A 25,265-nucleotide genomic window follows, 5' to 3' on the forward strand; every position below is an offset into this window, starting at 1 on the left:
ATAGAAAACCATTATTTTAAATTGCAATAATATTTCACAATATTACAGTTTTATTCTATATGGGTCAAAGATGAAAAAGGGTTTAAGTATAAAAGCAAATAAGTGTAATACTGCTTTAATTTGTTGTTTTTTTCAAAATAATAATAATAATAAAAAAAATCTTTGTCTTTCTTGTTTTCCAATTTATGACATATTAAAAGATGAATTACTTTCACCCCAAAAACTAATTATTTGTAATTCTACATTTTTTTTTAAATTTTCCACTATCCTAGGTTTTGTCTATTTATCAGTAAGAATTTTTACTCATTTAAAACACAAAAAAATGTAATATTCTCCTTTATTCTTTTATATATTTTAACATGTACAAGTCAAAATAAGCATGTTGTTTGATTTTTACATAAATATTTTTACACTGAATGACAATGTAACATTATTTCAAGCTAATTTTGACATTTTATTCTTCAAAAACTTAAAAGTAGACTTACTTACATTTCATGTACTTTCTATGGACATAAAATCACTTTTGTAAATTTCTTTTGACGTGGACATCTTAACATCTTACGTCTCTTCTGCTCACCAAGCCTGCATTTATTTATTCCAAAGTACAGCAAAAACTGTAAAATTTTGAAATATTATTACTATTTAAAATAACTGTTTTCTATTAAAAAAATATTTTAAAATGTAATTTAGTCCTGTGATTTCAGTTGAATTTTTAGCATCAACACTGCAGTCACACAATCCTTCATAAATCATTGTAATATTCTGATTTTCTGCTCAAAAAAAAACATTTATTATTATTATTATTATTATTATTATGTTGAAAACAGCTGAGTAGATCTTTTTGTCAGATTTCTTTTAAATGCTATAGTGTATAATGCCACAAAAGCTATTTATTTCAGATAAATGCTGATCTTTGGATCTTTCTATTCATCAAAGAATCCAGAAAAAATGTACTCAACTGTTTTAAATACTGATAATAATAATAATAATAATAAAAATGTTTCAGCAAATCAGCATAATAAAATGATTTCTGACGGATCATGTAACACTGAGGACTGGAGTAATGATGCTGAAAATGTAGCTTTGATCACAGGAATAAATTACATTTTAAAATATATTCAAATAGAAAACAGTTATTATAAATAGTAAAAATATTTTTAAATAAAATTTTTACTCCTTTTGCTGTACTTCGGTTCAAATAAATGCAGGCTTGGTGAGCAGAAGAGACTTCTTCAAAAACATTAAAAATCTTTTGACTGGTAGTGTGTGTATTTAAATATATATATATATATATATATATATATATATATATATATATATATATATCAACCCTTTTATCAATAGCTTGCAGCTCAGTATACTACACTGTCTACTACAAATCATGAGTATCTTACAGCTTTGATAGCTAATGTTTTAAAACAACACCCTCTGTTTTTTCTGTTTATTCTACTTTAATGAAAGGCACTGCGGAGTCCAGCCAGGCCTGCAAGATGTTTTTTTTTTTTTGTGCTTGGCGTCCTGTGGCTCAAATAACTAACGAGCTGAAAACAGAGCCTAATGTCAGCACAGGCCTCGAATGGCTGCTGTAATCTGGCAAACACTGAGTCTGAGTGTCAGAAATTGGCCTTAAGGTGTGGCTGACAGAGACAGACGGGACTCTCGAACAGGTGCATGAGCACAGCCTGCTAACAGGTGCATGAAAGCAGGCTGGGCTGTGTATTCATCTATTGTTCACTGCATGTTTGAATGGAGTCATGTTTGGGTTGGAGATTGTGGGATGAGCAAAATGGCATTGTCTCGCTGACCTGACATGAAGAGAATTGCTTTAATGGTTCTGATTCAGACTACTGTTATAATTGGATATCTCTTCTTGCTATAAATAATTCAGGTCTGCTCGTTGGATGGTGAGACTCTCACCTGTAACAGAGAGTAGAGTCCAGCTCCCGTTGCTTCCAGTCTCATCTGTGGTTTTGTCTAGCGGGAGGATTCGGCATTCATATAAGCCTTCGTCTTCCAAAAGAAGCCCCCTGATCTGCAGTGATGTTCCCCTGATGAGTGACACTCGACCTGGACACGATCAGGAGAGGGCAAGGGTCAGAAATAACAAACATGCACTCAAAAGAAGTGAATATTTGCTAATATACTAATACTGATTTAAAATCCACATTAGTTTGTACAAAAAAAGAGGAAAAAATTATATTTGTTGCAGACTGCGTATTTTTCAAATATTATATATTTAAAAATTCAACAAGCTACACACAAACAAGATAAATACAGTATATTATAAAATGTTAATTTAAAGAGAGTACATTTTTAAATTCTTTAATTTTATATGTGTATTACTAGTATTTTTTCTATTTTAGCATTACTTATATAAGCAAATTTAACTTAAGCTCACAATTTTAAATTCAATTTAAAGTAAAGTTCACATGGAATTTGTGAGTGTACAAAACAAAAGCATATATATGCTGCAGATATAAATTATACAATAAATTCTCATTAAAAAAAGAAAAGTGAGTACATTTTTAAATTGTTTATTTTGAAAGAGCATTATTGGCATTTTTCTATATTAGTATTATTTTTATATAAGTATATATTTTTATATATAAGCAAAGTTCACAATTTTAAACAATTTAAAATAAAATACACATGGAATTTGTACAATTTATATGTAGATATAAATTATTCGCAATTTTAACTTATATAAGAATTAAAATACACACATACTAGTAAGTTTGTGCAAATTAAGTATATTTAGTTCTGACGTAACATTTTTAATCAGTACTGCAAACAAAACAATTTATATTTTAATTAATTTTAAAATTTAATCAATTAATTTCTTACTTTTTAAAATGAATTCATTTAAATAATGAAACAAAACTATATTTTAAATTACTTTTTTATTTAAATGTAATACAATTATTACAATTCTAAAATACACATACATTTCAGTGTCCAATATACCATCAATATACCACCATTTCAAATCAACCAAATTGCACAAATGATCTATATTTGCTTCAGACTTGTTTAAATACTTGAAATAATGCAACATTTTATTATAATTTTAAATTTAAAAATAAATGTGAATTCTATAATAATAAAACTAAATATTAAATTAAATAAATAGCAATAATTTACTTAAATTCACCATTTTAATCTTAATTTTAAAAAATATACATAGAATTAGTGAGCTGCAGATATATAAGCTTTAAGCTTAAATATAAGTTTACCATTTTTTAATATAATTATAAGTTTAAACTTAAAATATTTGAAATACAAAAAATGTAAATAGCCACAAAGTAAGTTTGTACAAATTAAATATAATTAGTTTAGACTTAACATTTTTAAATCAGTAATGCAAACACAGTTTACATTTTAATTGAATGTTTAATTTAAATGTAATAAATGAATTTAAATTCTAAAATACAAATTGTAGATTTACGTGTCAAATTTACAATTTATTTTAGTTGAATAACTTTAATTCAATTCAATTAATCTCATTAATTGCAGCAAAAAATACTTTTTAATCATTTTATTTATTTAAATGTAATAAAATAATAAAAATTCTAAAATACACATACACTTACAAGTTCAATATACAATGCACAATTTTTTCAAATCAACCAAATTGCACAAATGAACTATATTGGGTTCAGACTTAACCTTTTTAAATCAATATTATAATGCAACAAAATAATAAAACATTTAAATGTAATTTTTACTTTAAATTAAAAGAAAATAAATGTATATTCTATACACATCCTACATGTGACCCTGGACCACAAAACCAGTCATAATATTTTTTTTTTGTTTAATTATATGTAATATATAATATATATTTTTAATTAAAAGCTGAACAAATAAGCTTTTCATTGATATATGGTTTGTTAGGATAGGACTCTATTTGGCTGGCTATTTGAAAATCTAAAATCTGAGAGTGCAAAAAACCCTAAATATTGAGAAAATCACCTTTAAAGTTGTCCAAAGGAAGCTCTTAGCAAAGCATATCACTTATCAAAAATTACGTTTTGATATATTTACAGTAGGACATTTACTAAATATCTTTAAGGAACATGATCTGTACTTAATATCCAAATGATTTTTGGCAAAAAATAAAAATCAATAATTTTAACACATACAATGTATTTTTGGCTATTACCCCAAATATACCCATGCTACTTAAGATTGGTTTTGTGGTCCAGGGTCACAAATACCATTAATTTTAGTTGGATAGTTTTCAAAACAATTACATTTATTTCAATAATCGAACAAAAAACTATATTTAATGATTTTTTTTTTTAAATCCCAAAATACACATTGTAGATTTAAGTGATTTAAGTTTATCTGGATAAACTGAATTTAAATGTTAAATGTTTTTATTTATTTCTTTAATAATTCAAATTCAAAATAGACACCATACATGTCAGTGTCCAGTATACCATTTAGCTTAATTAGAGAGGTCTCAGATAGATTGAGTGTTTAGTCTAGATCTTTTTAGCGCTTGAAACTCTATCTCTCAGTTGCCAGGTGACTGCACCCTGTAGCGACGGTGTTTGCTGACTCACCCCTCCCTCCTCTTTCGTCTTTCTCTCCCACTCTTTATCTCTCTTTCATTCAGCGAATAAAGCTTTCCAAAGACTTATTTGTTTTTCAAACTCTTTAGTCATTTAAAGAGGCCGACGGTCAAAATCTCCACCACAGAAGCCACATCAAAGATAAAATGCATTCAAAACTAAAAATCCATCATCTGCAAACACGTGTGCGGCCGACGCATGGAGCATAGCTATGATGTGTTTATGAAAATAGGCGGTGACAGCAATCATTAACCAAGCTCCCAAGAGGAGCCACCGTGGAAACAGAACTCAGCCTGAGATAACAGCTGAGAGCATCACAGTCCATCCGTCTCTGTTTATTTTGCCCACATGGAAGCCGGAGGTCATGGAAAAAGGGACGCGGACACCATCATCCCTGGGGATTTGGGCTATACAACGTGTTCCTGTCCAGCCCAGACACCCAGGGTACAAGCCGGCACTAAAATGTTGCCATGGTGCCTCCTGCCAGTGGTGAGGATTTGAATTTAGTTGCCGTGGTGACAGGGATTAAAATCAGTTCGGGGGCGGGGCTCGGGAGGAATTTAAACTCTCAAGTTACTCGACACTCCTGAAAAAAGCTGAGGAGAAAGTAAACTGTTTAGTTTTAAAATTTCAGTGTGACGAAGATCAGCTAGAGGAGGAGGGAAATCAGAGATCTCTTAAAGAGCAATGAGATTAAAAGAACTCCCGCTGAACAGATTTGTCTCCAGAGAAAAAGATTGTGGTAAACCCACAAGAAGAGTTTTAGAAGAGATCTCACACTGTGCTAAGATTTGTTAAGATATGAGTCAACATCTGCATTATTATTTACAACAAGATCTGCATGTTTACATGTTTAAATAAAAGATTTTTGTTACAAGATACTACAAACACAACTTTTTGAATCAAAACCACTCCTTCCCCTTCAGTCGTTTCACCACGACGTTAAATATGGGAACAGACTTTCGAAAAAAAGAAAGAGTTCCCATATGTAACGTCTCCGTTCCCTCCTTCAGGGAACGAGGGTTACCTTCGTAACCTAGACGTTTTCTGATAAAAAACTGAACTTGATTTTCAAAAGCTAATGAATTTGTGACAGCTGAATGTAATATACATGGCAGATAATAAAATAATATAATTTTTTTTAAATACACATACACTTACGAGTTTAATATACAATGCATTTTAGCTGAATAACTTTTTTAAATTAATCAAATTGCACAAATGAACTGTATTTGGTTCAGACCTAACCTTTTAAAATCTTCAAATTTTATTATAATGCAGCAAAATATAAAGAAAATAAATGTAGATTTTGTCAAATCTAAAATACACATTGTACATTTACATGTCCTATATGTGACCCTGGACCACAAAACCAATCAAAATGTTAATTATTAATTAAGTTTTACCTCATCTGAAATAAGCTTTCCATTTGTTAGCATAGGACAATATTTGGCCGAGATATGACTATTTGAAAATCTGAAATCTGAGGGTGCAAAAAAATCTAAATATTGAGAAAATCACCTTTAAAGTTGTCCAAATGAAGTTCTTAGCAATGCATATCACTCATCAAAAATTAAGTTTTGATATATTTACGGTAGGAAATTTACTAAGTATCTTCATGGAACATGATCTTTACTTATTATCCTAATGATTTTTGGCATAAAAGAAAATTTGACCATTTTGAGCCATACAATGTATTTTTGGATATTACTACACTGTAAACAAAATCTGTAGAAATTACAGTATTACTGGCAGCTGGTTGCCAGTAACTTACTGTAGATTTAAATTTATGCTATTTACTGGCAACAGTTTGTTCAAAGTTAATTGAACATTAAACATTAACAAGTCTTTATCTTTACAGAATAAAACTAAAATAACAGCCTCATGCAAAGCATTCTGGGAACCGAAATCTGAAGGAAAAAAACAGAAAAAGGTTGATGAAGGGTTCTGGTTCCCAGAATGCTTTGCAGCAGGTTGTTATTTTATAGTTTTATTCTGTAAAGACAAAGACTTGTTAATGTTTAATGTTCATTTAACTTTGAACAAACTGTTGCCAGTAAATAACATAAATTAAAAATCTACAGTAAGTTACTGGCAACCAGCTGCAGAACTACAGCAAATTTTTTACAGTGTACAAATATACCCGTATATACACAAACCATGGCAGATTACGAAAGTACGAGAGGTACAGGGAGTGCACGCATTTCCTAAAAACCCGGATGTTTTGACTATGTCATTGCTTTCTGAGGAGAAAATTGTGGCCTTAGTGGATTCAACACGATGTTTGTCAGAAGCTGTAATGTAAGTAATGAGCCTGACCTCATGATGAAAACATACCTGTGGGAACGTTTCCGTAAAACGCAAAATACGCACCGCCATGTACGTTTCCTGACATATTCAATGTGAAATGTCCACTGAGTGACGCTAAATGAGTGTTTATTTTTGTCATTGAAATTACTTGAAATGTCTGTTGAGTGGCGCTATAACTCTAATCCTCCGTGACGTTTAAAAATAACGTACCATCTGCACTACACCTAAACCGACCTGATAGTATGAACGAAAGCGAATGTAGCGTAAAAACTAGCTTGTTTTTCGAACTCTCATCTTTCAGCTCTTTCATCGTGAGTCATGTTTTTCACGGGATTTGTACCCATGGATTCTGCATCGTAAATCCAATTCCGTGCCGGCTGAGCTACTGAGCCATCTTGTTACATTCAGAAAGCAAAACATATGGAGCTGTAATCATAACTGTGTATGAAAACGATTACAAGTACTCGCTGTTTTACCGCCTCTAGTGTTCATTTCTGTTGGAAGCTGCAGTAATATGAACTTATTGGTACGTATTTTGCGTCTTGTAAAAACAAAACAAAAAAACAAGTTTTTGTCATGAGATCAGATAGTTTTGAAAAAGTAATTTCTCACTATTATTTACAAATTTATCAAATCCACCACCTTTCCTGGTAAAAAAAATCTACTTTATTTTCAAAAGGATCATACACTACAAGGCTTTAAAATCCCCATGAAATCCAAAATAATTTTTTGGGCTTCTAGTAAGAATATGTTGGCCTTAAGGTTATCTATAAGCTAGTGTGTGTCAAAACAATGACAAAATTCGCATTTACAAGACATTAAACTTAAAGGCCCGGTTTCCCAGACAGGGCTTAGACTAAGCCAGGATTAGACCATAGTTCAATTAGGACATTTAAGTAATTTTTATGAACATGCTAAGAAAAAAACATTACTGGTGTGCATCTTGAGACAAAATAAAGGCACTGATATATTTTAAAATCAATCAGTGCAATTTTATTTCAGTTGAAACAACTCAGACTTACATTTTAGTCTAGGACTAGGCTTAAGCCTTGTCTGCGAAACCGGGCCATAGTCTCTAACTTCCGCCAATATGGATCAATGATTTTGATGACTTTGTCCAATCAAATGCTCTCTAGAATCCGAAGCATCCCGCCCCCTACACAATAAATAGAAGCTAAAGCTGCAGCTTAAATCGGTGACTTGTTCACAGAATTAGTATTTTCTGTGTGGCAAATGGCATGTAGTGCACTATATAGGGGATAGAGAACGATTCAGACAGTGTATATATGATTTCAATTAGGGTGAAACAAGTCTGGTTTCACACTGTGAAGTTGTAACATTGTAACATTGTCAACAGTCCAAAACTAGTCCGATAAAGTGCATCCTTCCATAATAAAAAGCGAATAAAGTGATTATTTGGTTTTAAATATGGATATAATTCTTACAAAAACTCATCAATTTGCTACAGGAGGCCTTTATTCACCCCCCGGAGCCATGTGATGCACTTTTTATTATGGATGGATGCACTTTATTGGATTTGTTTTGGACCGTTGAAAAAAAAAAAAAACACCCACCCATAACCATTATAAAGCTTGAAGGTGGCAGAACAGTTTTTAATGTAACTCTGATTGCATTCATCTAAAAAAAAGGAAGTCATATACATCTAGGATGCCTTGAGGGTGAGTAAATAATGGGCTAATTTTCATTTTTGGTTGATCTAACCCTTTAACTCACATGAGAATAAATTTGTCCCTTACCCACTGAAATTAACAGGTCATTTGTATAAAATGTAATTAAAGTGTCAAGTAATTAAAAGATAAAGGCAATTTTCCAAAGTTTGATCAAATAATTCTCCAATAGTCTAGGGATCGGTTCTCACTATTAACTAGTTGCGTATTAGCATGCATATTACTAGCATATTGGCTATTTATTAGCACTTATAAAGCACATATTCTGCATGACTTTATTATATATCCTTAATCCTAGCCAATACCAAACCTAACAACTACCTTACTAAGTATGAACAAGCCGTAATTAGGAGTTTACTGAGGCAAAAGTTATGCGTAATAGTTAGCTAATGGTGAGAACTGGACCTTAAAATAAAGTGTGACGAAAAGATGACACATTTTTGCATGATTTGTTACATTTCATTATCCCTTAGCAAATTTTGAGTAATGTGATTAAGATTTCGATTTATTTCCTGTGCATTCTTTGTTATGCTCTGCTTATTTAGTTACAGTGCCACCTTTTCATTTAGTCATCATCTGCCTTAGATTTCTATTTTTATTTCTCCTAAACAACTTAAGAAGAAACATCTAAGAAAAAATGTGATATAAAAAGGTGTGGGGAAAAATCAGAGCAATAAAACTGCCCTCTGGGTGTATTTTATGAGGAAAAAAAACATGAGTGAACGAACCTTAGGCATGAGAGTTAATGCTCATTAATGGATAATTAAAAACAGGCCTGGGAAGTATAGTTATTCTACATTAAAGCATAAAAAGCATCATCTGTGTGTGTTCACCTGTTTCCTGCTTCAGCAAAGTACTAACACGCAAGTACTAACTCACTTGTTTACTTATGACTGACTAACCATTTCCCACAGCAGATGCCGGTCGTACAAACAAACGCTCAGTCCGTTGCTTAGTCGACGGCGGTTCAAATCTCAGGAGAAACTAATATTAGACTCCTTAACGTATGAAGTAACATATGCTGTCATTTGTATCCACTGTAAGCCAGTGTTAGCCCAGATTTTTGCTGGAAGAATACTATTAGATGTGGTTTACAGCTGTTAAATCATGGTTAAAACAAAGTTAAGAATCTTAAGGAAGAGTGACATGCAATAAAGTAACACTCAAGTCACCACATCCTATTCAAATTCAAAATGTTCAAAGTTTGAAGGTTTCCTAGTTGGTGGTTGTATTTAACGAGTCTGTGACTCGAGGCTATGAAACTTGGAGTCTAAATCCTATCCGCTGCCTTGTATCCCAGAGACATTGTGTCACCTCTTGGCAAAGGTTTCCCAGGTAGGGACTCTCCAGTTTCAGCTCAGGAAAGCGAGGGTCGGGTTTCGCACAATATTCGTCATCTGTATTCATTTCATTGTGTTGCAAGACACTGTTATCTTTTGAAATTTGAATCACCACGACGGGCTACTGGGAAGCTGCTTGGTTTGATCAGACCAATGGCCTTTCAAGATAGTGTGCTGCTAGTTAGAAAGACTTCTGACTCAATTGAGTTTTTGAATGCTGACAGATGAGGGGGATGGGAGGTCATTTGGAATACTGAGCGTTACTAAAAAGTCCTCTGATGGTCACGCTTTTCACTGCAATCTATAGATCGCTCCTACTTCTAGTCTACTTAGGTTTCTAGCAAGCTAGATTCTATCTAGTTATGGTATATAAAAATGACCAACACAAACCCTAAATGTGCTTTTGATTTTGTAGAGTGTAAAGGTGCGTTCACACCGGACGCGAATGAAGCGGCAAGCGCGAGTGATTTACATGTTAAGTCAATGCAAAGACGCGAATAGCCATCCTGCGGCGCGAAACGCGCGAATGAGGCGGCGCGAATGGCGCGGCGCGCATTGAGCGTTCAAGCGATTGCCGCGCCATTCGCGCGAGTTCAAAAATCTGAACTTCGGCGGAATTCCGCGCCGCGGTAACCAATCAGGAGCTTGCTCTAGTAGTGACGGAGGCAGAAATCCGAAACAACAATGGCGGACAAAATCACCGTTGCTGTCTGTGGTTCCTCGGAGCTGTACGATACATCTTTGGACTTTTGTAGAAAGAGGAATAAAAAGGATCTTGCTAAGAATAAAGTGAGTGAAGACGTCGGACAATCTGGTTAGTTTTAAAAAACGCTCTTTACTCAATTTAACCTACATATACATACAGGGAGTGCAGAATTATTAGGCAAGTTGATATTCTTGTCATATTTTTTTCCCAAGCACATTTGAATAATTCCAAACCACATCAATCTTAATAACTACTATTCATTTTGTATTTAATTATTTATAATTGATATATAATTGTCCATGAAGGCTGGAAGTGAAAAACTCCTTATTTTCAGGTGTGCAGAATTATTAGGCACATTTTCTTTTACAGATAAAATGAGCCAAAAAGAGATTTACCTCAGACTGAAAAGTCAAAAACTATTAAATGCCCATGAGAAGGATGCAATACTAATGCAATACTGCAATTTGCAAAGTTTAGGCATGACCACCGGACAGAAAAACGCTTGTTGCATCTGCATTGTCAGAACAAACAGGTGGAGGAGAAAAGATGCATGTTAATTGCAAAAAAAGTAAGAATTAATGTTAAGAATCAGATATGAAACCATCAGGAACCATTTAGTCTCCAGCGCCACCGTTTTCCAGAACTGCAACCTACCTTGAGTCTCCAGAAGTGCAATGTGTCAGGTTCTCAGAGACTTTGCTTGGGCAAAAAATCCTAAAAAATGACCCTCAATTAATAAGAATAACATTCTGAAGTATTGTGAAATTCATGGAGACTGTTTTTTTCTAGGCTTTATAGACAGATGAGTTGAGAGTGGCTCTTGAAGGACCAGCACCACATCCTCTTGTAGCACTCTTTCAAGTTTATCCTCCAGAATCTGGCAGTAAGTTTTGGGACTTCAGTTTTAGTCCATCTCCTATCCTGAAATGTCTGTCTTGCAGAGAGGGACCAAAATAAACTCTTAAAACTTACTGCCAGATTCTGGAAAATATATTTTTGAAAGAGTGCTACAAGAGGATGTGGTGCTGGTCCTTCAAGAGTCACTCTCAACACATCTGTCTATAAAGCCTAGAAAAAAACCATCTCTATGTATTTGACAATACTTCAGAATGTTATTCTTATTAATTGAGGGTCATTTTTTAGGATTTTTTGCCCAAGCAATGTCTCTGAGAAGCTGACACATTGCACTTCTGGAGACTCAAGGTAGGTTGCAGTTCTGGAAAACGGTGGCGCTGGAGACTAAATGGTTCCTGATGGTTTCATATCTGATTCTTAACATTAATTCTTACTTTTTTTGCAATTAACATGCATCTTTTCTCCTCCACCTGTTTTTTCTGACAATGCAGATGCAACAAGCGTTTTTCTGTCCGGTGGTCATGCCTTAACTTTGCAAATTGCAGTATTGCATTAGTATTGCATCCTTCTCATGGGCATTTAATAGTTTTTGACTTTTCAGTCTGAGGTAAATCTCTTTTTTGGCTCATTTTATCTGTAAAAGAAAATGTGCCTAATAATTCTGCACACCTGAAAATAAGGAGTTTTCCACTTCCAGCCTTCATGGACAATTATATATCAATTATAAATAATTAAATACACAATGAATAGTTATTAAGATTGATGTGGTTTGGAATTATTCAAATGTGCTTGGGAAAAAAATATGACAAGAATATCAACTTGCCTAATAATTCTGCACTCCCTGTACATATTGAGACTACAAGCAAGCTAAAGCTGGCAAATTGAGCTCATTCACCTATTTTACAACTACTTCCCCGCTGACGAGTGGCAGAAGCCCCTCCCTTGACGCGAATTCGCGTCTGTTGTGAAGAAAATGTCACGCGCGAATGACGCGAATTTTACCGCGCGAATGGCGCGAGTAAACTCAAATGTTCAAGCGTTCAACTACGCGCGAATAGCGCGTTTTTTCCGCGCAAGTCGCGTCCGGTGTGAACGCACCTTCACAGTTATGGCATCTCAAATAATATCACTGTGCGCTCCAGAGTGGACACATGAGACACTATATAGCCTAAGGCAATGAAATTCACACCAAGCTCACCCTTCACCTCTTCCCATGCTGCCCCCCTCACAGCACGAAAAGTCCCGGCTTTACACCTTTTGTTTCTTTTCTTTGTTTCTCATCACGTTAAACCAAGGTTGTGACGCCCTCTAACCTTTATACGGCTGTTGGTTTATAGGAGGCCATTCATTCCTTCTTTCAGTTCACAAGGAAGGAATGTGAATAAAATCAATATTCAGTGGTGTTCAGTCACGAAAACCAATTAAAACGCTAGTAGAAAATTCTAACACACACTAAGAGATGTGAAGCACACATATTCTCGCACAAGTAAACAAACAAGTAAAAAGACATTGGATGTTGTACAAGTAAACACATTTGTTTATAAAACATCACTTGTTGAAACTGTAAAAAGCATTGTGGGTAAACCATACAAATTCGCTATTAAACAATTGTGCAGGAGTAAATTAGTCTCTTGTTAAATGAGTCAATTTTACTTACATTATCATTTGTTTGTGCAATTATAACATTTGTTTGTCCAAGAAAATAAACTCGCATTATAAATCACATGTTGCACAAGTAAACATTCACTTATGCAGGGTTGATTATCGCACAAGTGAATAAATTTGCTTATAAAGCATTGCAAATTCACTTGCTTGATGTAGATGTAAAGATGTTTGTGCAAGGTGTTATGCTGCACAAACAAACAGATTCACTTATAAACTTCCTTTTTGCACAAGTGAACTGTTGCATGTTCCACAAGTAAACTAATTTACTTAAAAATGTTGCTTTGTCGCACAAGTAAAGAAATCAGCCTATAAAGCACAAACATTTCTTTTAAACGCATGTTACACTTAAATAAATTTGTGAAATTGTCTATAAACTGCTGCCTGTTGCACAAGTAAACAAACTCACTTACAATGAGGAAAAAAATGTTTGATCCCCTGCTGATTTTGTACGTTTGCCTACTGACAAAGAAATGATCAGTCTATAATTTTAATGGTAGCTTTATTCGAGCAGTGAGAGACAAAATAACAACAAAAAAGTCCAGAAAAACACCTTTCAAAATAGTTATAAATTGATTTGCATTTTAATGAGTGAAATAAGTATTTGGCCCCTTTGTAAAACATGACTTAGCAAAACCCTTGTTGGCAATCACAAAGGTCAGATGCACACATCTCAGGAGGGATTTGGTCCGACTCCTCTTTGCAGATCCTCTCCAAGGTTTTTGAGGCTGACATTTGGCAACCCGAACCTTCAGCTCCCTCCACAAATTTTCAATTGGATTAAGGTCTGGAGACTGGCTAGGCCACTCCAGGACCTTAATGTGCTTCTTCTTCAGCCACTCCTTTGTTGCCTTGGGTCATTGTCATGCTGGAATACCCATCCACGACTGATTTTCAAGTGAGAACCAAAGGGGGTTCTCACTCAAGATTTGAAGGTACATGGCCTCGTCCATCGTCTTTTTGATGCGGTGCAGTTTTCTTGTCCGCTTTACAGAAAAACACCCCCAAAGCATGGTTTCCACCTCTATGTTTGATGGTGGGGATGGTGTTCTTAGGATCATAGGCAGCATTCCTCCTCCTCCAAACACGGCGAGTTGAGTTGATGCCAAAGAGCTTGTTTGGTCTCTTTGGTCTCTTCTGACCACAACACTTTCACTCAGTTCTCCTCTGAATCATTTAGATGTTCATTGGCAAACTTTAGACGAGCCTGTACATGTGCTTTCTTGAGCAGGGGGACCTTGAGGGCGCGGTAGGATTTCAGTCCTTCACTGCGTAGTGTGTTACCAATTGTTTTCTTGGTGACTATGGTCCCAGCTGCCTTGAGATCATTGACAAGATCCTCCTGTGTAATTCTGGACTGATTCCTCGTGTTCTCATGATCATTGAAACTCCACAAGGTGAGATCTTGCATGGAGCCCCAGACCGAGGGAGATTGACAGTTATTTTTTTGTGTTTCTTCCATTTGCGAATAATCGCACCTACTGTTGACAAGCAGCTTGGCGATGGTCTTGTAGCCCATCCCAGCCTTGTGTAAGTCTACAATCTCGTCCCTGACATCCTTGGACAGCTCTTTGGTCTTGGCCATGGTGGAGAGTTTGGAATCTGATTGATTGATTTCTTCAGTGGACAGGTGTCTTTTATACAGGTAACAAACTGAGATTAGGAGCACTCCCTTTAAGAGAGTGCTCCTAATCTCAGCTTGTGACCTGTATAAAAGACACCTGGGAACCAGAAATCTTGCTGATTGATAGGGGAACAAATACTTTTTTGAATTGCGTTTTTCTGGATTCTTTTTTGTTGTTATTCCATTTAAATAAAGCTACCATTAAAACTATTTTTGTCAGTGGGCAAACTTACAATATCAGCAGGGGATCCAATTTTTTTTTCCTCACTGTATAAACTGTTGCTTTTCGCACAAGAAATTCCCTTATAACATTGCAAATTTGCTTAAAGAATTGTACTTGTTGCACATATTTGTGTATGAACTGTTGCATGTTGCACAAGTAAACATGAAAACGTTGCTTGTTGTTGATGTAAACAGGTTTGTGCATGACGTGTTATGTGTTGCACAAGTAAACAGATTCACTTATAAGCTCTTCCTTCTTGCACAAGTACATAAATTAGCTTGAAAAGCGATCTACATTCACGTAAAAACATTGCTTGTTACACATGTAACAGATTTGTTTGAACTGCTGCATGTTGCACAAGTAAACAAATTCACTTATGAGCGGTTGCTTGTCGCACAAGTAAATAAATTAGCTTACAAAGCAACTTTAGATAAAAACGTTGTCTGATGTAGATGTAAACAAGTTTGTGCATGAACTGTTATGTTGCCCACGTAAACAGATTCACTTAATTAAATTAGCTTACAAAGCAAACTACATTCACTTAAAAATGTTGCTTGTCGCACAAGTAAACAATACTAAATTTGTTTACTTTACACATGGCCACATTGACTATTGTTTGCTGCATAAGAAAATTAATTTGGATATTAACCATACTATAAGTTAGCTTAATCAGTTATTGCTGATGTTCAGTAGGTTTGCATTCCATCGCCTGGGCAACATCGCAATGAACAGGTGCAGCGCTGTCTTCGAGAATTTGTTTAATTGCAAAGGGACGCACTGCGCTGCAGGGCGCTCATTGCCTGGAAGGTGAGGCTCATCCAAGCAGAAAACTTGCAATGTTACCAAGACAGCCTGTCTCTTTCTGTATTAGAGCCATTGTATTTTTAAGGGGGGGAAAAGTATTTTCAGCCTATTGAAAGACTCTTTTTCCCCGTAGATACCCTTTGTATTCCAGCTCCCAAAGACACAATAGAGTCCCTCAGCAATGAGAGGGGGAGAAACTAGCAGGTCCCACAGCACACAAAAGAGCAGAGTTACTGTAAACTGAGACACGCTATGACCAAAGTGGCACTCAGGAGAACGAATTACCAAAGAGGTGAGAGATACTGCATTGTGCACAGTTTGGCATGCGTTTTCGAAAAGCGCCATACCTGTCCCAACTCAGAGGTAACAGTATAGGCATTTAAATATAATGCCAAAATGTGAATAAAATCAGGTCTCACCATCATAGTTGGGATGCACTCGGGGATCGTGCACTCCAAACTGGATGAGGATGGGGATATCATAGCCCTGACGCACCCACTCTATGACGTGCTGACGGGCAGAGCTGCCCTCGTCCAGGCCTGGAAGACTGCATGTCAATACAGCACTGTCCCCTTTCTTGGCACGGACGTTGACTTCAGCTGCATTTGTGTGATCTAAGATAATGAGGAAACACATGGTGACTTACAAAGAGAAGAAGGTTAGTGTGTATATCAGTCATGAAGTAGTTACTGTATAATACTCACTGAATAGGGACAGTACAGCAACAATGACTTCCAAGAGAGGAAGGATCTTCAGTAGCATGATGGGCATTCATACAGATTCACATACCTGAAGAACATCAAACACACAAGATCAAACACAAGGCAAACAAACCTCAGCCACAGAAAGCATTAAGCTACAGGCAACCTCACTAGTGGTTATGAGTTGAACCATATAGTATGTCATAAACACATCCACACCTTTGCTCTGCTTGTTCCCGTAATCTCAGAGCACACAGGAGGATTATGGGATCTTTCGAACTCATTGTATTGCATATATGTACACAGTAAGCTCAACAACATCACTAAAACTCATCTATAAACCTACATAGTTGGAAGGAAATTTGTCAAATGAGTTTGACCCATAAGCTATGAGTCAGACTTGTATGGAAGCCTGTTTCTGCCACTGAATACTTTTTTTTTTTTCTAAAGGCGACTTTTTATCTCACAATTCTGACTTTATTTCTCGCAGTTGTGAGTTTATATCATGCAATTCTGGCTTTATAGACTACTTTCTCAGAATTGTGTGATATCAATTGTGAGTTTATATCATGCGATTCTCACAATTCAGATTTTTTTTCTCAAAAATATGAGTGTATCTCGCAATTCTGACTTTTCCCTCGCAAATCTAACATTTTTTCACACAATTTTCCCTTTTTTTACAGAATTGTAAGATTTAAACTTGCAGTTACATATAAACTCACAATTCTGACTTTTTTTCTCAGTATCGCATACTATAAACTTACAATTGTGACTTTATTTCTCAAAAATTTTTCTCACAAATATAACTCTTTTCGTGCAATTTTGACTTTTTTCACATAATTGCTTGATACAAAACTCACATCTGTGAGAAATGAAGTCAGAATTAATTGTGAGATAAAAACTTGCAATTCTGTGACTTTTTTGTGCAATTTTGACTTATTTCACAGAATCGTAAGATAAAAAATTGCAATTATGACTATTTTCGTTGCAAGATACAAACTCACATTTTTGAAGAAAAAAAGTCAGAATTGCGAGTTTGAATCTTGAAATTCAGACTTTTTTCTCACAATTCTGACTTTTTTCATAAAAAGTAGCAATTGTAAGTTATAGTCAGAATTGCGAGACATAAACTCAATTCTGACATTTTTTCAAAATTGCAAGTTTGTTTGTAAAGTCAGAATTGTGTTATATAAACTAGCAATTGTGAGTTATAAAGTCAGAATTGTGAGATATAAACTCACAGTTCTGACTTTATTCTCAGAATTGTGTGATATAAACTCACAATTGCAAGAAAGTCAGAATTGTGAGATAAAAACTCACTTCCAAAAAAGCAAGTTTGTATCTAGCAATTCTGACTTTGTTTCTCAGAATTGTGAGATATGAACTCACAATAGAGAGTTATAAATTCCCATTTTAAAGGGGAAAAAAGACTGACATGTTATTGGAATTGCGAGTTTATTTTTTCGGAATTGCGACTTTATATCTCACAATTCTGACATTATAACTCGCAATTGTGGGTTTACGTCTCAGAATTCTGAGAAAAAAAGTCAGAATTGAGAGATGTAAACTCGCAGTTGCGAGAGTCAGAATTGTGAGATAAGGAGTCACATTTACCTTTTTAATTTTTTTTATTCAGTCGCGGAAACAGGCTTCTATAAACTTTGGTACGCCATGTGATGCCTTAAAATCATGAGAGGATGTTCCTGACTGCAAGCCAATTAAATTGAGTTTCCCAGCCATAAATGTGTTTAAATACACTGTAACTACTGGAAGCCTCTCTCGTTTATTACATATCTATGCAAAATTTGCATTATGAAACATTTGCATTATGATCTAATTCCACTGAAAAGCCCTTTTGTTTTAAAATCTCTTTTATATCCCATCTCTAAAACACACGCACATATTTACATATTACTTGTGGCGTAAAAGGGCCTGTACAGTTGCCAAAAATATAACTTTTGGGTTTTGTATTATTAAAAATAAAAAGCAAACCCAGCTCAGGTAACAAAAAGTAACGCAAAAGTAAAGTAATGCATAAGTAATAGTTACTTTTTATAAAGTACCGCAATAATGTAATGGATTACTTTTAAAAGTAACACTGTGTCCCTGAGTCATCAGTCTAACACACTGCAAGTCGCTTGTAAATCATTAACACATCAAGACGCTGTAAATACTAAAGCGTGTGACTCGTGCAAAGCTAGCGCTCCACTTAGCTCACCGTGAGCCTGTGCGCTACGCACCAGAGCACAATGCAAACGCCTACTCATTACCCCCTGCGCAATGAGGGAGAGCCATTCTTAAAGACTCCCGAAAGGGGTCCCAAGACAATCCCTCAGGTCACACATTTCTCACCGCACACTCGGCTACCAGTCTGTTTACTTTATGAGCACCTATTCAGCTTTTCAGAGAACCCATGATACAAAAATCATGAGAACTTGAGTAATTAAGGACTTTCTTGTATATTGTTAAATGCAACGCATCAGCTCTATGGGATGCGGATAAACCTGTTTTTCTCTGACAAAAGCTGGTAGGTAAGCGCTCTGTTACATTTGCTGCACATTCCCACAACTTAAGCTAATAGGTTCCCTAAACAAACGTCCTTTCAGTAATGTTAATAGAACATTTGTTCAAAGTTATAAGGACTTTCAGATCATTCTCAACACGTTATTCGAACACTTTTTGAGAACTTCCAAAAGTAGCATTTCCATAATGTGTGCAAAATGATAAAATGGAATGTTCCTTTAATGTTTTCTCATTTTAGACAAACACAACACACTGAGAAATACTGTTTTCAATCTCAACATTAGCAACATGTTAACACCATCCTAGCTAGACCAAAGTCCTACATAAATTACTAAGCACACAAAGGCTGTCTTTTTGATTTACTGTTGGAGATTCAATAAGCGGCAGTAAAATCTAATTTATTTACTTTCGGGGGCAAGGGTTACAGTACTTGACTATTATAAATATCGTCTAACCAAGGGAGCAAACGTTGAATTTTGAACCATTTTCTATCTTCAAATGACACCAAGCTGGGACCATATTGTAGGATATGCTAATTCAAGGTCCTGAAAGAGTTTAAGTCGTCCATTCATTCTTGGGGTTTACAAAAGACGGGCTGAACTCGTGTCACAAATTTCTCTCAGTCACTGGCTGTGATGAGAAGGAACTGTGCCAAACCGAGCGTGAAAACTAAATATAGCCAATTCATTACGAGCTTAAGCTTAATGCAAAAGGATCACCAGTCCTTCAATTATTCATATCTGACCTAGTCTCCAATTAAGTTTAAAAGGATGACAGTGAAACTCAGAAATGTTGTTTAAGCAAGCTAGGCTGTAAAAATGTTGTAACATATCAGATAAAGAAGTCAAGTTGATCCTTAAGTCAACAAGAAATCAAACTTGACACAAAATAAGTCGCTATTTACTTTTGCTACTCTTGTTTTCTAGTCTAATTGTAACTCATTGTGAAAATGTAATAACAATGCACTTCCAACTTTCTTTTTCCGCAGATGTCACTTGGGCCGCACGTTTAGCGATTGTTTAAGGAAAATCTGCTACAGACTAATGTGTTTTTCAAGCCAAAACTCAGAAACAAGTTAGTCTTTTAGCACTTCTAGTGACTGAAATATGTTTTGTGGTTTACACAAGCTCAAGATATTTTCATGTTTTATTCAGTGACAAAAAAACATCTGCAATATTCTGTTTTTTGATTCTGATTTTTTAACTCTGGCGTTTAATTTATCATTAAATGCTAAACAGGTAAATATATCTACTCGCTAGTTGCTTTCACAGCCTGTTTTTGTTTTATAATCACACTCTTGCAAGCTACTGTAACTGAAATTTCAGGGAAAATGTTTTTACAGTAAACAAAGACTGAAAGAGATGTTGAAAGCTTAGTGAAGGTGACGTTAAAGTTACGCGACCGTGGCTTTAAAATGTATAAAAGTAGTGTTCATTAGTAAAAATTATCATGATGAGCAATGCAGCAATAATCCAAAAAGCCAATGGTAAAGTCATATTGTTTTTATTTTCTTCACGGGAACCAGAATGATGCTTATTTCTGAGTCGCCCTACAAAAATACACTTCCACTCAAAAGTTTTTGAACTGTAAGCTCCCTTCCGGAGGGAACTAGACGCTGCGTCTCATAGTGTCCACCAGGACGCAGCGTCTCGTTCCCTGTCCTCAGGGAACAGGGGTTACATACGTAACCCAGAAGTTCCCTTCCGGAGGGAACTCTATGCTGCGTCCTGGTGGACACTATGAGACGCAGCGTCTCGTTCCCTGTCCTCAGGGAACAGGGGTTACATACGTAACCCAGACGTTTTAAGTGTCTTCTGCTCAATAAGCCTGCTTTGATTTAATCCAAAATACAGCAAAAGCAGTAATATTGTGAAATATTTTGAGTATTTATTTGAATGTATTTTATAACGTAATTTATTCCTGTGGTCAAAGCTAAATTTTCAGCATCATTACTCCAATCTTCAATATTATATTATCCTTCAGAAATCATTTGAATATGCATTTTTATTAGTAGTAGTAATAGTATCTATATTTAAAAACAGTTTAGTATTTTTAGCAATCTTTGATGAATAGAAAGATGCAAAGATCAGCATTTATCTGCAATAAAAACCTTTTTTAACATTCTAAACTATATCATTCAAAAGCTTAGAGTCAGTATAATTTCTCAGAGGGAAAGAAATGATAGAAATTAATACTATTATTTAGCAAGGATGTTATAAATGATTAAAAGTGATGATAAAAAAAATATTTATAATGTTACTAACGATCTCTATTTCAGATAAATGCTGTTCTTCTGAACTCTGTTTATCTGTACTTTGTATAGCTGTACTTTGGATCAAATAAATGCAGGCTTGGTGAGCAGAAGAGACTTCTTCAAAAGATTTAAAACATTAAAAATCCAACTATTTAAAAACTTTTGACTGTTAGTGTATGCCATCACTGCAGCACTCTCTATAACACCAACTGTTAATGTTTAAATTCCTAATTTGTATTATTGTGTCATTGAATATCATTTCATTTCATGAAAGTAAAATGAGATTCTGAGTTAGCTACATATTGACTTTAAATGAGGCCAGTATGTAACAAATCCTCACATGATGTGCTCCTCTGAGATGTTCCAAACTTGAGCTTCAAAGAAGGTCTAAACAAACAAGAAACGTTTACACTAGCACCCTGCGACAAAACTGTTTACTCTCTGAAAGCCTTTAAAACAGTAGTCGCGTCATACTGTGAAAGTAAGTCCTTATAAACGCATTTGTTCACTACAGCAAATAAACAGATCATCTGCAGCAGCTGGACCTGAAACTCTGAGACTCAAAGCAGATTCCCTGCTGACGTGATTATGGCTTCACCGGAGCTCACGGATTTAATCAGCCAAATGGACTAACCATTGATTTGCAGAGGTCAGAAATGTTAACCTACTTTCTTTATTTTACAAAGCTTTAACAATATCGTTTTTATGAACTCAACAGATGATGCAGCCAGATGTGCACTTACGAAAAACATCCAAACACATTTTAGACTGATATTAGAGATTTAGCTGCTATATGTAGATAGTTTCAGAAAGGAATGAGATCACTGTTTGTATAAGAAAAAAATATTCAGCGAACCCAAAAGTCGACCACGAATTTGTCAGTCTCCACCAAAATGCAAATTCCTGCAGTGGCGCAAACACAAACAAAACTAAGCGTGACAGAAATAAGCACGTACCGATTCAAAAAGTGTCAAACCCTCAAAAAACCTCATCAGCCTTTTGGTAAAGAGAGAGAAAATGCCATATCCATGACTGTGTTCCATAATGACGATGATTTAACACTATTGCATACGCAAGCATCATAATCCATACATTGCACGCTGCTATGCATGAATGCTCACTGATTCATGACAGCTGGGATCAGACACAGACACTCAATGTAATCTGGGATAATCTGGCTGCAGTGAGCCTGAAAAAAGTGACAGATTAGTATCACTGTAAATAAGAGCGACGTCTCTGACTCTGATGTCTCTTCACTGTGAATTTGACTACATTACGCATGCGGCTCACTCCGGATCTACACGTGAGTCACGCTGGGCCAACATCTGACTAAAAGGAAAATCCATTGTCACAACCATTGTTTACACTCAATAAGGATTGTTTACATTCAATTAGGGTAGGTTGATCAATGAACGCTTAATGAATTTCAATAATGGCAATACAATATGAGTTACCTAACCTGAGAGAAAATAAAAAAAGATTAAATATGCAAATATAGGAAGTTCATTTGTGACTCTTTGCACCATTGCAATGACTTGGGGAAAGTATCCCAATCAACCATCAACCTGAATTCATCCTATGCTGTATTGTAGATGAACAGGTCAGAAATTGATCTATAACAAGCTACAAGCATCTGCTGGGTGAATGTTGGCAAATCCGCTCAACCTGCCCCCACAAATCCACTTGGACCCCTTGCAGGGGCAATTAAAACCCTTTCATTCATCCCCACTGAACTGCCACTGACAGACAAACACTAGATAAATCCCCCACTTCTCAAACAAACACTAACAACCAAAAATTGAGCCAAATCAGCATATGAATGTTGCTGGCAATATACAACTGAAGCCTGGAATACACCACACGATTTTTGGCCTCATTTTCTGTCGATTTACTGTCTAGAAGTTGCTGAAAGTCAGGGCCAGTCTGCAGATTTGAGTTGACAGATTCCATGGAAAATCACGTAGTGTATGATGGTCCAGTCGGAGGATATCAAGCATGTTTGATATTTTCAGCCGATTTTAGAACGCATATTGTTTTCATTTGTTAAGTGTCTCATAGCAACAAGGTGCATGTTTCTGCATGAGTTTGTTGTGATCGGAACAACTTTAAAGTCTGGTAGTGTATTATCCCATAGTGTATGATGTCTGTAAGTCTGTAAGTGTAGGATGCCTTGTTCAGATCAAATCTGTTCAGATTTTAAAAGTCGTGTAGTGTATTCCAGGCTTTAAGTTGGGCAAGATGCAGTCAAACCAAAAATTATTCAAACACCAGATATAATTTTTTATGTTTTTTTTTTTTTACTAGTGGGCACAGGACACTATAGTTCATTTATGTAAGTGAGGATAGCAAAATAAAGTAAACTGATATATTATACCTAGAAATTCTTCATACAATGGGCTACCAGTAAAAATTTGGGACCAAAAATATTTCAGAAACTTTGACCTGACCATGTTTTGCTTAGTTGTTTTTTCTTTAATTGCTAATGCGATCTTATTACACCACAGACTGACTGAAATTAAGCATTGATAGTTGCGTAAATATTGTCATACTAACAGGTGTCTTAAATTTTTAGTTGATTGTAATGCATTACATCCTTTTCTATCAAAGTTATCTGACATTATCAAGCTGAATTTGTTCTGACAGTTTAACTCTGAGTTCTTGTCATATTTTATTACCATTTTCTGCACTATAGAGAATAAACTGTGATAATGTGAGAAACGTTGAAGGTGTCTGAAAAAATTTTGGTTCGACTGTAGATACATAGATACGTAAATATATAGTTTAATCACACGATGAAACTTAAGAGACAGTATGTAAACCATAAATGAAGTGTAGAGTGACTGATGAACATAATACTAAACAGATACTGAGCGATTTAATACAAGCTTACTTTAACTTGAATTTACTCTGAATTAAGTAGCACTGTAAATACCGTTCATTCGGTTTTAGGATTACACACAACGTACAATTAAAAGTCAAAATGTTTTTTGTTTAATCTAGAAATGTCTCTTTTTTTCAACCTAGACTATCTTAAAGAACGGAACTTGTAAGTCAGAGTAAACTGTTGTTTACACTCACCTGTATCACTTCATCTATCAGCTGTGGTAAGCAGCGCTGTTTTGCGTTGAAGACGGAAAAACACCACGGTGAGAATTATTCCAAAAGTAAGAATTTATACTCTCTCAGCGTTAGTTCCATATCACAACCAATTCTCAAAAACAACTTCAAACATTTTGCCAGTGATAATTCTTTTTTTTTTCTCTTGCTTCTGTGAATGTAGTGAGGAAACCCAAGCGCATAAACTTTGTCTCTTTGGGAGGCTTGAGCTGGCGCATCAGTGCACCTCTAGCGTTGAGTTCAGTCACTCCCCCCGCTGCTGTTTCACCAAACACGGGCGCGCATGCGCAGAGCGCACAAGGAGAAACATGGACCAATACACACATTTACACACGGCTGTCGCGCCTTAAGAAAGGATGTTTTAATAAAGCAACACTTCAAATGTTAAATGTTTTACCGGTTGAAAGACAGCTTACATTTAATACAGGAAAAACGTTTTATTTAACAGCCCTACATTTTTACAGGCGTAGGGTAGGCTATTTCACTATAACTCTGACCTCATAATACAGAGGTGTGTCTGATGTTGTACTTTGGCCGAGATTCTAAACTTGTTTATCATCTGGGCACACGGAAATCACTTGAGACTGTAAAACACAATAAACTAGTGAACTATGACGACTCGTGATATGAGCTGGCATACAATTTGGTTTGGATAAAATGGTAGCTTAAATGAGAATTACAGTGAAACTAAACCATAGAAAGTATTGTAGTGTAAAATTAAAACACACACTACAGTTTAGGCTTTATCTGCATGGGATCATAATCCAAGGAAAACTTTGTCTTCGTTGGACAATTATGATTATTATTATTATTTATCATCGCGGTTAATGGTAATATTTATTATTATACGCCCCATTATATATTACTATACCGCAAGAGCC

The 25,265-nt window shown here is 35.3% G+C and overlaps 1 protein-coding gene across 2 annotated transcripts in view; it reads right to left on the minus strand.

Moving 5' to 3' along the window:
* Positions 1-24,692, minus strand: part of igsf9a (immunoglobulin superfamily, member 9a) — a 43,653-nt gene extending 18,961 nt beyond the window's left edge. For both annotated transcript variants that reach the window (XM_073830115.1, XM_073830114.1), the window contains exons 1-4: positions 24,346-24,692; positions 16,494-16,578; positions 16,209-16,403; positions 1,918-2,067 (exon numbers count right to left, since the gene is read on the minus strand). In XM_073830115.1, the coding sequence (XP_073686216.1) occupies positions 1,918-2,067; positions 16,209-16,403; positions 16,494-16,560 (412 nt within the window). In that variant the 5' untranslated portion in view covers positions 16,561-16,578; positions 24,346-24,692. The remainder of the gene's footprint in view (positions 1-1,917; positions 2,068-16,208; positions 16,404-16,493; positions 16,579-24,345) is intronic.
* Between the last annotated feature and the right edge of the window lie 573 nt (positions 24,693-25,265).

Source organism: Garra rufa, chromosome 23, assembly GCF_049309525.1.
Source record: "Garra rufa chromosome 23, GarRuf1.0, whole genome shotgun sequence".
NCBI classification, from domain to species: domain Eukaryota; kingdom Metazoa; phylum Chordata; class Actinopteri; order Cypriniformes; family Cyprinidae; genus Garra; species Garra rufa.